General features: G+C 45.0%; 2 protein-coding genes across 4 annotated transcripts; both read right to left on the bottom strand.

Annotated features, from left to right (window-relative positions):
* Nucleotides 1-532: 532 nt before the first annotated feature.
* LOC133395414 (guanine nucleotide-binding protein G(I)/G(S)/G(T) subunit beta-3-like) lies at nt 533-8,900 on the bottom strand. Of its 2 annotated transcripts, XM_061664278.1 has the most exons (10): nt 7,402-8,900; nt 5,150-5,266; nt 4,628-4,742; nt 4,408-4,553; nt 4,188-4,251; nt 3,944-4,100; nt 3,570-3,636; nt 3,280-3,481; nt 2,214-2,430; nt 533-1,349 (listed from the first exon to the last, which is right to left on the bottom strand). In XM_061664278.1, the coding sequence occupies exons 3-10, from the start codon at nt 4,694-4,696 to the stop codon at nt 1,243-1,245; spliced, it is 1,029 nt and encodes a 342-aa protein (XP_061520262.1). In that variant the 5' UTR covers nt 4,697-4,742; nt 5,150-5,266; nt 7,402-8,900; the 3' UTR covers nt 533-1,242. The 2 variants fall into 2 exon arrangements, with proteins under 2 accessions (XP_061520262.1, XP_061520261.1); XM_061664277.1 differs by lacking the exon at nt 5,150-5,266 and having other exon boundaries at nt 7,402-8,899.
* A 92-nt stretch (nt 8,901-8,992) lies between these two features.
* On the bottom strand, nt 8,993-13,462 carry LOC133395415 (CD209 antigen-like). 2 transcript variants are annotated; one of them, XM_061664280.1, is made up of 6 exons: nt 12,801-13,452; nt 12,378-12,491; nt 12,120-12,263; nt 10,806-11,017; nt 10,176-10,291; nt 8,993-9,728 (listed from the first exon to the last, which is right to left on the bottom strand). In XM_061664280.1, the coding sequence occupies exons 1-6, from the start codon at nt 12,901-12,903 to the stop codon at nt 9,557-9,559; spliced, it is 861 nt and encodes a 286-aa protein (XP_061520264.1). In that variant the 5' UTR covers nt 12,904-13,452; the 3' UTR covers nt 8,993-9,556. The 2 variants fall into 2 exon arrangements, with proteins under 2 accessions (XP_061520264.1, XP_061520265.1); XM_061664281.1 differs by lacking the exon at nt 10,176-10,291 and having other exon boundaries at nt 12,801-13,462.
* Between the last annotated feature and the right edge of the window lie 439 nt (nt 13,463-13,901).

Genomic DNA, 13,901 nt, shown 5'->3' on the forward strand with positions numbered 1-13,901 from the left:
GGCCCGTCCCGCCCTCCTAATGTGCTGTCACTTAGAAACGCTAGTTTTTTTTTTTGCGACTTTCCGCCCAACTCGAGCTATGATTGGACACTGTAGAAAGGTGAAAGGTTAAAATCAATGGTTTTGTATAATCGGAGTTGCTCCAAACGCCATACTTTATGTCAAGCTACAAAATTGAACAAGTCTCTCTTGTAAATGTAATAATTATGTAATGTAATGTAATTATTTAATGTAATAATTATCATTACACTAATATATATAATTATGAACCAGAAATCCACATTTAGTCATTCAAAAGCTGTTATTTTTGCTAAGGCAATACAGCAATACACTAAGTAACTCCCAAAACGAATTGGTTATTTAAATGCAGTGGCAATTCAATGTCTTGCTCCTTTCTCATCTACTAACTGCTTCAAACAAGATTGAATAAAACTCTGCACCTCCTGTATGCGAAATGCCAATGTAAAGGGAGCTATGGTATATTTTCTTTATAAAAAAAAACAAAAAAACTTTATTCACACACACGCTGCCATTAATGCAGAACTCTCAATTTATTAGAAAGTTTCTTTTTACAGAGGAACTGCACATGCGTAAAAGTACTAGAAAATGCAGTTACAGGTGTTTCACAGCAGGCCTGAATTGACCTTTCATTCATCTGCATATATTAAAGATCATACATGTAAATCAACATATGGATCTGCACAATAAAAGGAGGGGGGTGGATCTCCAGGATCTCTACATGCAGTCCAGAAAAAGAAAAAAAAAACACTGAATGAAAATTGTGTCCCAGCTAACGTTTGACACTATTAAATAGAAATAAATGCATCTAGTACATACTATATACAGACAAGTGCAAGTCTTATTAATGAGACCCGTTACGGTAAAAACACATCTGCATTCCTACACTTTGTTCAGTAGCAATTATTTCAGTTTGATTTATTTATTTGATTATTGTTGCTTTAAACTTGTCAAATCATCTTAACGTGTACAAGAGTGTGCGTTTTCTCTGCTCATAGTGGTGTAGTGTAATGCGCTAGATTTTAAGAACATCTTCATTGCTGGTACAGTGGGACACGGTGGCCATCTTCCTGGCTTCCCCACACATGGTTTTTTGTTTTCTTTTGCATAGATGGATAAGGACGAGAGAGAGACAGACGTGATGAAACCTCCTTAGAACGACATCTAGCCTTCCGTTTTGTTTTTGTCTTCCCTCTCCCGACGGCGTTCCTGGCCAGGACGCGCTCAGTTCCACAGTTTGAGGAAGCTGTCCCACGATCCCGTGCAGACGCCCATGCCGTCCTCGGGAACGCCGGTGCAGCTGACGCGGTTGTCGTGGCCGGACAGAACACCTGGACGGAACGGAGAGAGAGAGCGCACGAGAGAATGTCGTGGACCAATAGATGGCTCCAATACAACGCAGACAGACGATTCGAGGTGACCTTCTGACCTTTTTGCTGGACACAGGCTATTTACACAAAGTCCCAAGTATTCCTTACAAGCCGCTCCCATTCTTGGAACTGTCTGAATCATCAAAACAGTGAGAGGACATTCTCTTGAAAGGAAGCTCACTGAGTAAACGCGTTTGTGCAGCGGGTCGATCTGACCCGGCACTATCACAAGTCTCAACTCGACCGACTTTGTGTTTATGTGATTAAACTTGACTTAGACTTGAACTGCATGACTTGACAAGTCTTGCCTGTTCATATTTGGAAATCTGATCATTTTACTCATGTTCTACCGTCAGATTGATACAGACAGTTTTAACAAATCTGACAAAAAGTATTGTTTTTTTTTGGTTGTTGTTGTTGTTTTTTTTCCCAACTGAAAACTCCTTTAAGTCATTGTGAATTGGGCTTGAGTCGCCCGGAGTCTTTGTTTGGTGACTTGATAAAAACTTTTGCAACAATGAAGTTGTTTGTTTGTTAGAAGACAATACAATATGCAAATGAATCTTACAAGAATGAAGTCATATCTAAAAAAAAAAAAGTATTAATATTACAAGAAAAACGTATTTTGAAAAATATTTTTGGAAAAAAAGACACTAGGCGCAAAGTGGCTAAAGTGCAAATATATGTTGTGACTGAGCAAGATTGGATGAGTTGACTTACGTCTCGTTTGATTTTCCGCAAAGTAACTTGGGGCTTGCTTGAGACTTTACGGTTAAGACTTGAGACTACATATGCGACTCACTCCCACCTCTGCCGTTTACTCACCGACTTTCTCCCCCTTGAGAGAATCCCAAATGTGGCAGTTGAAGTCGTCGTAGCCGGCGAAGATGAGGCGGCCTGAGTTGGAGAGCGCCAGGGACGTGACGCCGGCGTTCAGGCTGCTGTCCTGGTAGCTGATCACTTCCTGGTCGGCGCGCAGGTCGTACATCTTGCAGCTGCAGTCGTCCGAGCCTGTGATGATGGCGTTGCCGCTCTGGAAGAACTGAAGGCGGGATGGGAGAGCAGATGATTGGTTGCCTGGCTGATGTCGCGATGTCAAATGATGGCTCTTCGTGATCCGGCGCTACATCTCAGTTCTTCGTTACCGCCCCGCGAAATCACCTTTTTGTGCATTTCTACAGTATACAAGCAAGTCTAAATTTAGAATTGCGCGCCTTTGGTGTAGTACCATGTTGTGCCACAACATGCCAGGCAGCACTGAGCTCTAGTGGGAGAGAGACTGTGAAATGAACAGAGGTTTCAACTTATCTCCAGCAATAGTTGTTGTTGCCACAGAGCAAAGAGAATATATTTTCGTCGTATGCTGTTTGTATGTGTTGCTGCTCCGTGTGTGTTAAAGTAGCAGCAGTTTTTTCAAGGTTGAGGGTTCCAATAATGTCGATGCTAATTTCCGTCAGCCCCTCTAAGGAGTTTCGCATTATATGTTAGCATTAAGATAGCGTATGCTCGTTCGACCTGTGGTTCTCACACTGTTTAAACCAAATACCACCTCAAAAAGTACTGAGCACTCCAAGTACCACCCACCCTGAGCGACATTTAAATACAGTATCGTAGTAGGTCCAAGTGTTCACCAAAAAACAAGACTGAGAGGTTTTATTCCTAACAAGTATGTGTAATATGATTGGTACTACTATTGCTACTCAGAGAGCTAAGATTTTTTTTTGGATATCTTTTTTAGGTACTTGGTGTCAAAAGTTTGAGAACCCCTGGTTTAAACTAGATTAATAGGCAATTCTGAAAATGTTTTGGTGGTTGATCCCTGGCGGTTGTTCACTATCGGCGGCAGGTCTGGATCTCAAAATCTCTACGAGGAAGAGTGTGTGCGTCTCACAGCGATGGCGTTGATGTCACTGGTGTGTCCGATGAACGTCTGCTTGCAGGTGCCTTCCCGGATGTCCCACAGCTTGGCGAGGGAGTCGCAGGCCCCCGAGATGAACGTGTTCATGTCGGGGGACAGAGCCAAAGACATGCAGTCGCCGATGTGGTTGGTGAACACGATCTTCTGCTTGCCCGTCTCCAGGTCCCACAGGCAGCTGGGCGAGCAGGAAGAGGGAGCGCAGAACAGGACGTTAAGGGGAGGGAGGGGTTGAAGTGAAGATGTTTGAAGGTGCGGACGCTGACCAGGTTGTATCGCCGGAGGCTGTGAGGATCTCACTGTCGCTGAGGAAGCGGCAGCAGGACAGGTAACCTTGGCAACCGGAAACAACTGGGTTAGCCCTTTGGCAGTAGAATGAATTGTATCGAATCTTATGTGTTCTAAAAATATAAGTGACTTTACGACTATTCCATAGTTTCTCTATAGCTTCCCGAACATTGGTTGGCAACCAGTGCGTCATTTGTCTATATGTGCCCTGATATTGACCATCGACGAGTCCATTGTGTTCCTCGCCTCTCACCCAAAGTTATCGAGGATAGACTCCAGCTCACCCCGCGCCTGAGTTAGTCCTTCGGGAGGAAGGCAATTGTGAGTCGGTTGCGCACGTGGCGTTTGTCACCTGTGTGCGCGTCCAGTTCCCTCAGGGTCTTGGGACTGGCAGCCTTGATGTTGTAGACGGTGCACATGTTGTCCAGACCTCCGCTGGCCACCAGGTTGTCGGAGGGCGCGAAGGCTACGCTCATCACCCAGGCCGACTTCAGCGGTACGGCCACCAGCTGGAAGAGCAAATATTGCCAAGGTTGAGATGACGCCTTGTACACAAAATCTCTTCATCAACAGCAAATGAATCAGTGGAAATTCACCTTGTTCCCCGTGAAGGTGTCCCACACCAGGAGTTTGCCATCCTGCGACGCGCTCACCATTTGCCTGTTGGGCACACACAAGATGGCGCACACTCAAAAGTCGTGCCAGCTAACCCTTGAGTGCCTCTGTATCTAAAGCTAGCCTTTAACGAAAAAAATTGGCTCGCAACACAAAGCAAAAAAAAAAAAAAGAACTCGTAAAACTGTCAGCATCTCTCACCTGGAGTCGGCTGACCAGTGCATGGCGTAGATTTTGGCCAAGTGACCTTTGAGCGTCTTCCTCTGCTTCAGCTGAACGCGACCCACCGAGGCCAAGCTGCCCGCCGCCGCCGCCATGGTGGTGTCGTTGACGGCCTTGCGCGCCGCCTGGAACGGGAAGAGGAAGAATTAGCCAAAGCGTCACAGGTGTTGGTTTTTGTTTAGTTTATTTCAGCACTCACCTCGATCTTGGCACGGAGCCCGTCGCACTCCTTTTTCAATGCATCGATCTCAGCTTTCTCAGCTGCCATGGCGACAGTCGCTAGGGGACGTTAGTGGCGGGAAACTTGAGTGAAACTGCGAGAAAGTCAAGAGAACAGGGACAGGAAATGAAAAGTGGACGGCAAAGTAGAGATGGGATCCAGTCACATATGTGCAATTGTCATTTTGTCTTGGGCAAGTCAAGTGAAAGGTTATCTCAAGCAGAGATGGGGGCTTGAGTCATTACGACTTGAACTCGAGTCAACTCACAGTCCAAAAAACTAAGAGACTCAATTTGGAAGTATGGTAGAAGAAATAAATGGTGGAATGAACTAATGTGAATCAATAGGGTGAGAACATTTTGATAGAGTTTGACAAAAACATGTTTACTCAGTGAACTTCCTTTCCCTCATTGTTTTGATTGTTCAGACAGTTCCAAGAATGTGACCGGCTTCTAAGAAATATTTGTGACGCTGGGTTCAGTAAAAAGATCAGATCGTCACCTCCAATCGTCTGTCTTATTTGAGCCATCTATTTATCCACGACGTGTTGTTGGCGGGGGAAGATCGTGGACATCGAAGCCGACTGATTCCGTGCTGCGTGAGACTTCCAAAATAAGTCTGTAAAAAAGGTAGGCTTTCCTTACCATTGATTAATACACTTGCAGTTCACATAGAATGGATCGGCAGGCAGTGTCTGAACTCTCCTCAAAAGAGCCTCAAAGACTTTCAACAGATTCTGATCAGTAAAATTCTGCTTTTCACTTTGGCGAAGAGATGGGGACTTGAGTCATATCGAGTTGGACGTTCGTCGACTCCAGCTACTGTTTTGATGACTCGTGACGACAAACAAGCAAACAAAAGACTTGACTTGGGACGTGGTGAGATATTTTACATACAAACAATTTACAGTAGATAAATAGGCCAATAATATCATGATATAACCCTATTGATCTTCTCTCTTTATGAAGACCAGACACTGCAGACTGGAGGTAAGACTGCATTCATAAGGTGACTTGACTCGACTTATCACAGGACATGACTTGAGATCAGCGACGGGATCAAGTCAGAACCGGCCCGAGGCACAGGTAAAGCGCATGCTTGGGGCTCCTGAATCAGATTCTGCCCCTGCCTCATAAAGGCTCGGACTGGCACTGGATCGAGTCATACGTCTCAAACAAGTTACAAGTTCATTTTGTCTTGGACAAGTCAAATCCAGTCCTGTGATAAGTCAAGTGACCTTTGTTATGCACTCAATATAGTCAACCAATGACATTATTGGCTAGTTGATCTAACCTGTATTTACAGTATGTAAAACGCCACCTCAAGTGGTCAAAGGGGAGTCTCAAGTCTTTTGGTTTTTGTAGAGTCACAAGTCATCAAAACAATGGCTGGAGTCGACTCGATTCCAAGTCACCATGTCTGCGCCGGAGTGAGAAGCAGAATTCTGCAAATCAGAATCAGTCGGAATGTTTCCACAGCAACCTTGGTACTGGGCCCGGCCCAGTACGCCGTGGCGCAGGGATCACGTCAGCCGTGGCCTGGATGCGCTGACCCAGAAGACCTTCGAACGTGAAAGATTAGACAGGTACCTGACAGAAGTAATCCCGCCTAATGACTTTAGAGTTCTGACGACGAAGAAGCGGCGGTGAAGGACAGTGACCAGGAACATCAAACCCTAACCAGGATGATTTAACCTTAACCTGGAACAGCTAACCCTAACTTGCCTGGTGTCAAACATTAATTCATTCCTCTCAAAAGCCCCTTTGTGCAGTCGCAAATGTGACAAAAACTGTGACATCTCCCAGTATTATTATTATTATTATTATTTCAGTTACGTCTTTTGCCTCTGAAAGCGACTCACACTTGGTTTAACTGGATTACAAGGAGGTGGCTGCCATGTCTGTATACAACCTAGAAGCATCTGGTAATGCATGGAAATGTACTTTCTATCTATGTCTGCGACATATCGTGACAGGCAGAACAATTTAATGATCTTGAAAAGATTTGTCTCAGGTATTCTTTGTATCAGAGCCAGACATTTTTTTTTTTTTTTTTTTTGGACACCAAGCAACAGGATACTGACCTTGGACTCATTTCATTTGAGGTGGGCTGGGAGCTTACTAGCTTGTTGCTAATGCAAATTAGCTTTCAATGAACCCTCATCAGGAACATCTCTCGCCAAGCAAACCTTTTTTTCATTTGTTTCCTGATGTTTCTCAGCCACGTGCCGATGGGAAGAAAGTAAGCGTGAATTCCGGAGAGTTTGGGCGTGCAGGCGACTGATCGCCGTGCGGTAAAACGGGAGGGGCGGCTCCCGAAGCGATGAAGGTGCCTTGGCAAATCCCTCAGGAGATCTTTTACGGGAAGCTTTATAGCTCAAATACCCAGTCATCCCATTACCGGCTGCTCTTTACCCCGACTGGGATCAGTAGGCAGGACGACGGAGGAACATCCTCAAGGAGAGGACGGCAAAATTTGAAGTTGGCAAAATTTGTCAAGGCGCCGAGAATCCCGCTGAGGAGATTGAGCGTCCCGGATGTCCGTGCGAAAAAGCCCAAAGAATCCAAAGTTTATATTCACAGGGAACGAGAACTTTGCAAGCGAGTTAATGCGGGAGACGATAAAAGGTCGGGAAATTCGAGGAACCCTGGATGCTTGTCTTCTAAACTTCCAAAACTATGCAGAATACCTCACTCGCAGGAAGTCCCACTTTTGTGAAGTCAGAAATCCTGAGTGGACGGAGGGACGCTCACCTTTCCTTCACACGTCCGTTCCTTTCGTGGACACTCCACAATCCCAGGATGCGACTTTTGCCCCGCTGCTCTCGGACGCGCTCCCCCGCCGACTGCCCCTTGGTGCGCAACTCCTCCCTGTCTCTCCTCTCGCCGGTGAGGATTGCAGGGGATGAAGGAGATCAGAGATGAAGGGATAAAGCTCAAAGATGGAAATAGAGAGAAGGAGCGAGGCTAGAGGGAGTGTGGCGAGGAGGGTAAACCGATTGGCAGGTCGGGGGTGGGGGGGGGGGAATCAGGTTATGAGGTCGTCCAATGACAGAATGCGAGGAAGAGGAGAAAGGGGACAGGTGGCCGTGAAATGTGAGAGGATGAGCGGCCAGGAAAGTGTAAGAAGAATCACGCGTGCTGCGTGGAAAAAGGAAGAATGAGACAAAACCACTTGGTCCCCATTAGGGAGAGCCGGCGTCCATCCCAGCTGACTTTGAGGCGGGGTACACTTGCGACTGGTCGGCAGCAGACAATCACCCGTTCACACTCACATTCGTATCAATGAACCATTCAGTCTTCAATGAGACTAATACGCAAACCTATATTTTTTTAAAATCAGTCGTCTCGTGCAGTCAGACAAAGCCTATCAAAAATATTTGGATGGTTTTTCGACAGGGTACCAAATCCCTGGCAGCTAGTGTGTGTTGGTTTGTTACTGCTAACGAGCTGAGCCCGCTTAATCGCCGTCTAATAGGATATCCGGGAACGACCAATCTCGTTAGGGACTTAGGGAGGGGGGGGGGGGGCGGGGCTAAACGTGCGTCACGCCCAAGTGGATCAGGACTCAGCAGAGAGACCAGAACGCCACAAACCCAATAAATGCGTCTGGGCCACGGCACAGACCTGTAGGGAGCATAGCCAATCACTGTGTTTGAACGGGGGGACCAGTCGTGTTCCGAAATCAGTTTTCATTTTTTCCAATATAGTTCACGTTATAAGAAAAATATCTCCATATAGTAATTGGGGAGTATTCGATTCATCGTTTCAGCCCTACAGTTGACTTTATAGCCCGCTATATAAAAATCCTGGATGTCGTGATTCGGGAGTAGAGAATGAGTGAATGATTCCGAACGCAGAACATTCGCTCATTCCCTACTCCCGACTGGCTTATGGAACTATCTCGCCGGTCCGCTCTAGAGAAATCCCGATATTGGATGGTGGTTTTATGACCTCACGGCGATGTCCGCCCGCCGCCATGTTTTTGGCGAGGTTGGTCATGCGGTATCGTTAAAGTCAATTCATGGCAGGTGACATGAGATCACATGACTTCCTGCTGGGTCGTCAAACCCAACCGATGACCTTCTGGTTGCAGGGCGTACACTTACCCTCTGCTCCATGCCGCCCCATGTACTTATTGAGCGGTTTCTGGATTTGGTTTTTGTTCTTGGTTCCACAACTGGTACCGGCTCAGTGTGAAAGAGGGTCCACTTCACCTCCACTAAGGCCCAACAACCCTGATGTGGACCTTTTATTCACTGAGCACAAATGAAGGAAAATGATGACAAATGCATTGAAATAGATGAATAGCAAAATGTTATGTATTAATGGTAAAAAAATAAAATAAAATAAAAAACATTTTATTTAAGATTCAAATGTAAACTTGAGTAAGATACAAAAACAATTACATTTGAATTGATGTACTTATTTACAAGATGAAACTGGCATAAGTAGAGAGCCCTAGACATGAAATGGAATATATATATTTTTTTTTTTGCTAAATTGTGGACACAAAATACCAAAATGTGTATATCGTGCACACAAAATACTAATTTGTGGCAAACTACCAAAATATGTATTATATGATCAAAAAATAATTTCTGGCAAAAACACTTACGATGTGCTCACAAAATACAAATTTGTGGCCACAAAATACAAAAATATGTATAACGTGTAAACAAAATAGTCGTTTGTGGATTATTATCATTCCCAGAACAACTTGGATATCTGGGTGAGCAAATGGAGCGCACCTTCTGCAATACGCAACGTCCTGTTTCTTGCCATTTCTGGAGCTGAAGTGCTCCATTCGCTTACCCAACCTGATATTCATATGAGTAATTAGTATTTTTGTGAGCAAATTACGCCTACTTTATTATTTTGGTCCAGTTCGGCTGTGACGTGGAGGATGTCAGCGAGCGCCGAGGGCGCCGTCCAGCTCCTTCTCGCAGATGAAGGGGCGGAACATGTCGCAGGGGGCGTCGTACCAGCTGCGCAGCGCCACCCGCTCCAGCACGCGCGTCTTCACCATGTAGCCGCAGTCCTCGTCGATGTGGTTGTTGGGCTCGCCTTCCTCCCAGAAGCTTCCGGACGGACGGACACACACACACACACACACACACACACACACAAAGTTGTTATTGCTTTTTGTTGTCTCTTTTCTCTCCCCTCCTCCGAGTACCAACGGGTATTGTGGTTACTTTTTGTTCTTTTTGTCTGTCCTCTCTGATATTAGCAAGTGTTACTACTGTTGTTGTCTTTGCTCTCGCGTCTCTCTTTCTGTCCCCTCTCAATCACATGCCGTGCGCTGGTATTTCAAATAAATTCCAACACAAACTAATACTACACAAACAACAACAACAAAAAAGAACTGACACTGTGGTTAGCATGGCTGACCTTTATGTTTTGGTGTTAATTAGAAGACTCGAGTGGTGGAGCGGACTTGCTGAGCAAACACAAACGGCTCCAGAGTTGTTGTTTTGTTTGTTTTTTTGCGCCCTGACCCGTTCTAGCCGCTGAACGCTACTGACCCGCCCACCAGCGGCGTCCCGTCCACCCACGTCCACCGGTCCTCCGTGTGGCCGTCGGTGATTCCGATCCAGTAGGCGTTCCAGTGACCTCGCGGAAGTTGATCCCACAGGAACGTCTGAGCACGCACACACAAACATTGTCACGTCAAAAGTGACTTGAAATGTTGTCCGATTGTTATCGCAAATTCACGAAATTCTGGCTTTTTTTCCACGTTCCAAAAATTCTATCATTTAAAATTAATTATTTTATGATTTAAAGTCAGCTTTTTTTTGCAGTCTCACATTCATTTCTTCCATTTGATCTCATTCCCCAAAATTGCAGTGCAGCGTCAGCTCTTCAGCTTTCACATCCAGTTTCGTCACAAACTGCACTTTCTTGTTCCATATACAAATAAGTAATTTCAAAATGCAATATATTAGCTCTCTAGGTCTTTGATTTTGGGTTTTCAAGCAACCCAAATGGTGCTGTAATTAGTTGAAGTGTGAAGTAAAGCTCAAGAAATAGAGCAGAGCTGAGTTGATAAAGCATCGTGTCATCATTTTTAGTTTCAGGACGGCTCAAATTCCAAGACAAGTTGACGCACACACTCGCGCGCACACACTCGCGGGTCAGACAGACGACGGCCGTACCTGCTCGTCGGCCGCGAGGATGACGGCCAGGTGAGCTCCTTCGCTCTCGCAGTGGGCCCGGCTCACCGGCCAGTTCCGGGACACCTCCGAGATGAAGTAGCAGCTGGAGTTGAAGAAGAGCCAATCTGGCGGGCACACCACGGGCGAGGCGGGCGAGGCGGGCGAGGTGGCGGCACGGGGGCCTGCGGCTTGAACACATGCGCCATTGCTCGCTTTCAGTACACAAGAGTCAAATCTCAAAAGATTAGAATGAAATGTATATAATTAAGTATTTTCCGTATGTGTGTATTGGTGTTCCCCTGCTGTATCGCAATTCACCTTAATTGCATTGCTGATTTTTTTTCATATTCATATCACACATAATTCACCGTATTGCTGGAGTTTGAGTGCATGCTGTCATCTTTTTGTGGTAAAATAAACAATTCCTAGCCGAAAAAAATACATTAAATTATTAAAACCCATACTGCAAGGAATAAAATGTACAACCTCAATTCCAATGAAGTTGGGACATTGTGTTAAACATAAATAAAAACAGAATACAATGATTTACAAAACGTGTACAAAACATGTTCAACCTTTTGCCACCTGTCGCAGCTTTTTGGGAACGTGTCGCAGCCATAAAATTTGAAGTTAATGATTATTTGCTAAAAACAATCAAGTTTATCAGTTTGAACATTCAATATCTTGTCTTTGTAGTGCATTCAATTATATGTAGGTTGAACATGATTCACAAATCATTGTATTCTGTTTTTATTTATGTTTAACACAACGTCCCAACTTCATTGGAATTGGGGTTGTACATAGTGTACAATAGTACTGTAGATTACTGTATGTTTAAGTGTTTAAAGAGGATATAAAGTGTTTATAAGAGTATGGTAGAGGTTACTAGGAGTGAGGGGAAGATTAATAAGAGTCTGGCAAGGTAAACATATGTATTATCCAAACTTCAGGGATTTCACCTATTGTGTGAGCCCCCCCCCCGCAATAAATGAGGGGGGCTCACTTATTTACTGTATGAGGTTCACTTTTTAAATTGTACGACAATATTGAAAACAACCACTTCCCCCTTTTGGGAAAAGTGTGCGTGCTGCAACACAAAACACAAAATTTGACCTTTTGAGCCGGAAAAATGAAGGGGTTGCAACACTCGCATCCCATCCCTCGTGTGTGCGACGCCACTGGGGGGGGAAAGTGCGGGTGTTGAAGGCTTCTACTTAGAAAAGCGTGGGTGTTGAACGCTTTCACCGGAAAAAGACTGTGAACCGCATCGCAGAGTTACCCCAATAGAGGTGCGACAGTGCGGGGCCACCCTACCTGCCACGGTGGTCCTGGCATCAAGTTTCTTCTGCAGATCGTCCTTTTCCCGCCGCAGCTGGCTGATGACGGCGTTCAGGGCGTCCACGTCGGCCGTCTGCATCTGCGCCTCCGCTGCGGCGCCTCCTGCTGCTTTGTTCTTGTCTGTGCACGTGAGCGCAACACTTTTTTTATTATTATTATTATTGTGGCGCTCAGACGTCTTTTTATTTATTTTTCATTTTTTGTGTATTTTTAACGTTTTCAGTTTGTACTTACAGTGCGCGGTGACGGCGATGATGGCGACGAGCAGGACGCCGCACAACGTCGCCAGGCCGATGGTGGCCATGCGGTACGGGCCGGTCACTTTGATCGTGGGTCTCATTGCAGGGTCTGAGGGGGACAGGCGTCTCTCAGATCGGACGCCGGACATGAGGCAAAACACTTCATTGACACCCGAAAGATATCCACCCATTTTCTATAGGGGGCGCAGTCAATCCCGGGTGACTTTGACTTTGAGTTCACCCTGGACTGGTCAATGTCAGGGCACATGCAGACAAATAACAGACTGGTCGCCATTCAATGTTGGAATGGTAGGGGAGGGCCGCTACGTTTAATTTGACTACTTTCCTAAAAGCTAAGAGCAGCAAAAAAAAGTTAACTTTGTTTCTTTCTCTTTTTTTTTTAAATGAATTTGTTTACCTCCCGGCATGTGCACATCTGGACTTGGGTCCAACTCTTCATCGTCCTCAATCAGTTTGCTGAACATCCTGTCGGAACCGCACTCCGGCCCGCCGATTGGCATCTTTGCTAGAACAGACGTTGAACAAAATACAAGTAAAACGTTTAAAAAAAAAATAATAATAATAAATAAACGTTTGAGAGGTCGGAAGAGTTGAAATGAGTGAAGCGCGTTTTGGTTGATGCGCAGACTTGAAACGAGTCGCAGAACGCACTGACGTTAGGTCACTCTTTCTATAACTTGCTTTTCCGGTCCAAATCGTCAAAATAAAGGTTATCACGCTCAAGCTATGGCTTAGTCAAGTCGTGTTTCGTCAGGACTAAGACAGTAAACTCTCACATTTGTAAACGTGACTAATCGTGACTATTCCATTAAAAAAAGTGTCAAACGATCAGGTTGGACACTTTTGTGTCCAACCTGATCGCACTTTCATGATGGCACTTCGCTCTTATTTTGAAGGCTCCACTATGTATTTTCCGCTCTTATGTACGCTGTCAAACAACGGAATTTACGGGAACTCGAGGATCCCTTTGGGACAGGGTGGCATGTTGAACGAGTCTTGTCGACACATGTCAACAACAACAACATTATTACATTTAGCTGCTCATTTAAAGAGCACGAAAAAAGGTTTGGCTTTCTGCTGCGAAAGCTCAGCTAAGCTGATGTGTGCTAACCTCTTCCAGTCAATTGTCAACAACAATTTACATGGAGGAACTGCTGTATGGGCCAAAAATAACAGTTACGACTCATACGCTGACACAAAACTCTCACGAAAAACCTCCTACACACAACTCACAGGACCAAAGCACTCTCACACACACTAAATAAAATCACACGTTTGCTAAAAAAAACAACTTTCAGAAATAATATTTTTTTTACAGTACCCACCCAAAAAAGAAAAAAAAAAAAAACACACCCAAAAAAACAACCTCTCACGAAAAAAAATAAAAAGTTGTACACACAAAACTCTCAGTTAACTCACATGCCGAAAAAAAATCCCACACAAAACCAAAAAAACTCACACACACCCTTAACAAGCTCAGCAAATAAACTCTTACACC

Source organism: Phycodurus eques, chromosome 20 (assembly GCF_024500275.1).
Source record: "Phycodurus eques isolate BA_2022a chromosome 20, UOR_Pequ_1.1, whole genome shotgun sequence".
NCBI classification, from domain to species: Eukaryota; Metazoa; Chordata; class Actinopteri; order Syngnathiformes; family Syngnathidae; genus Phycodurus; species Phycodurus eques.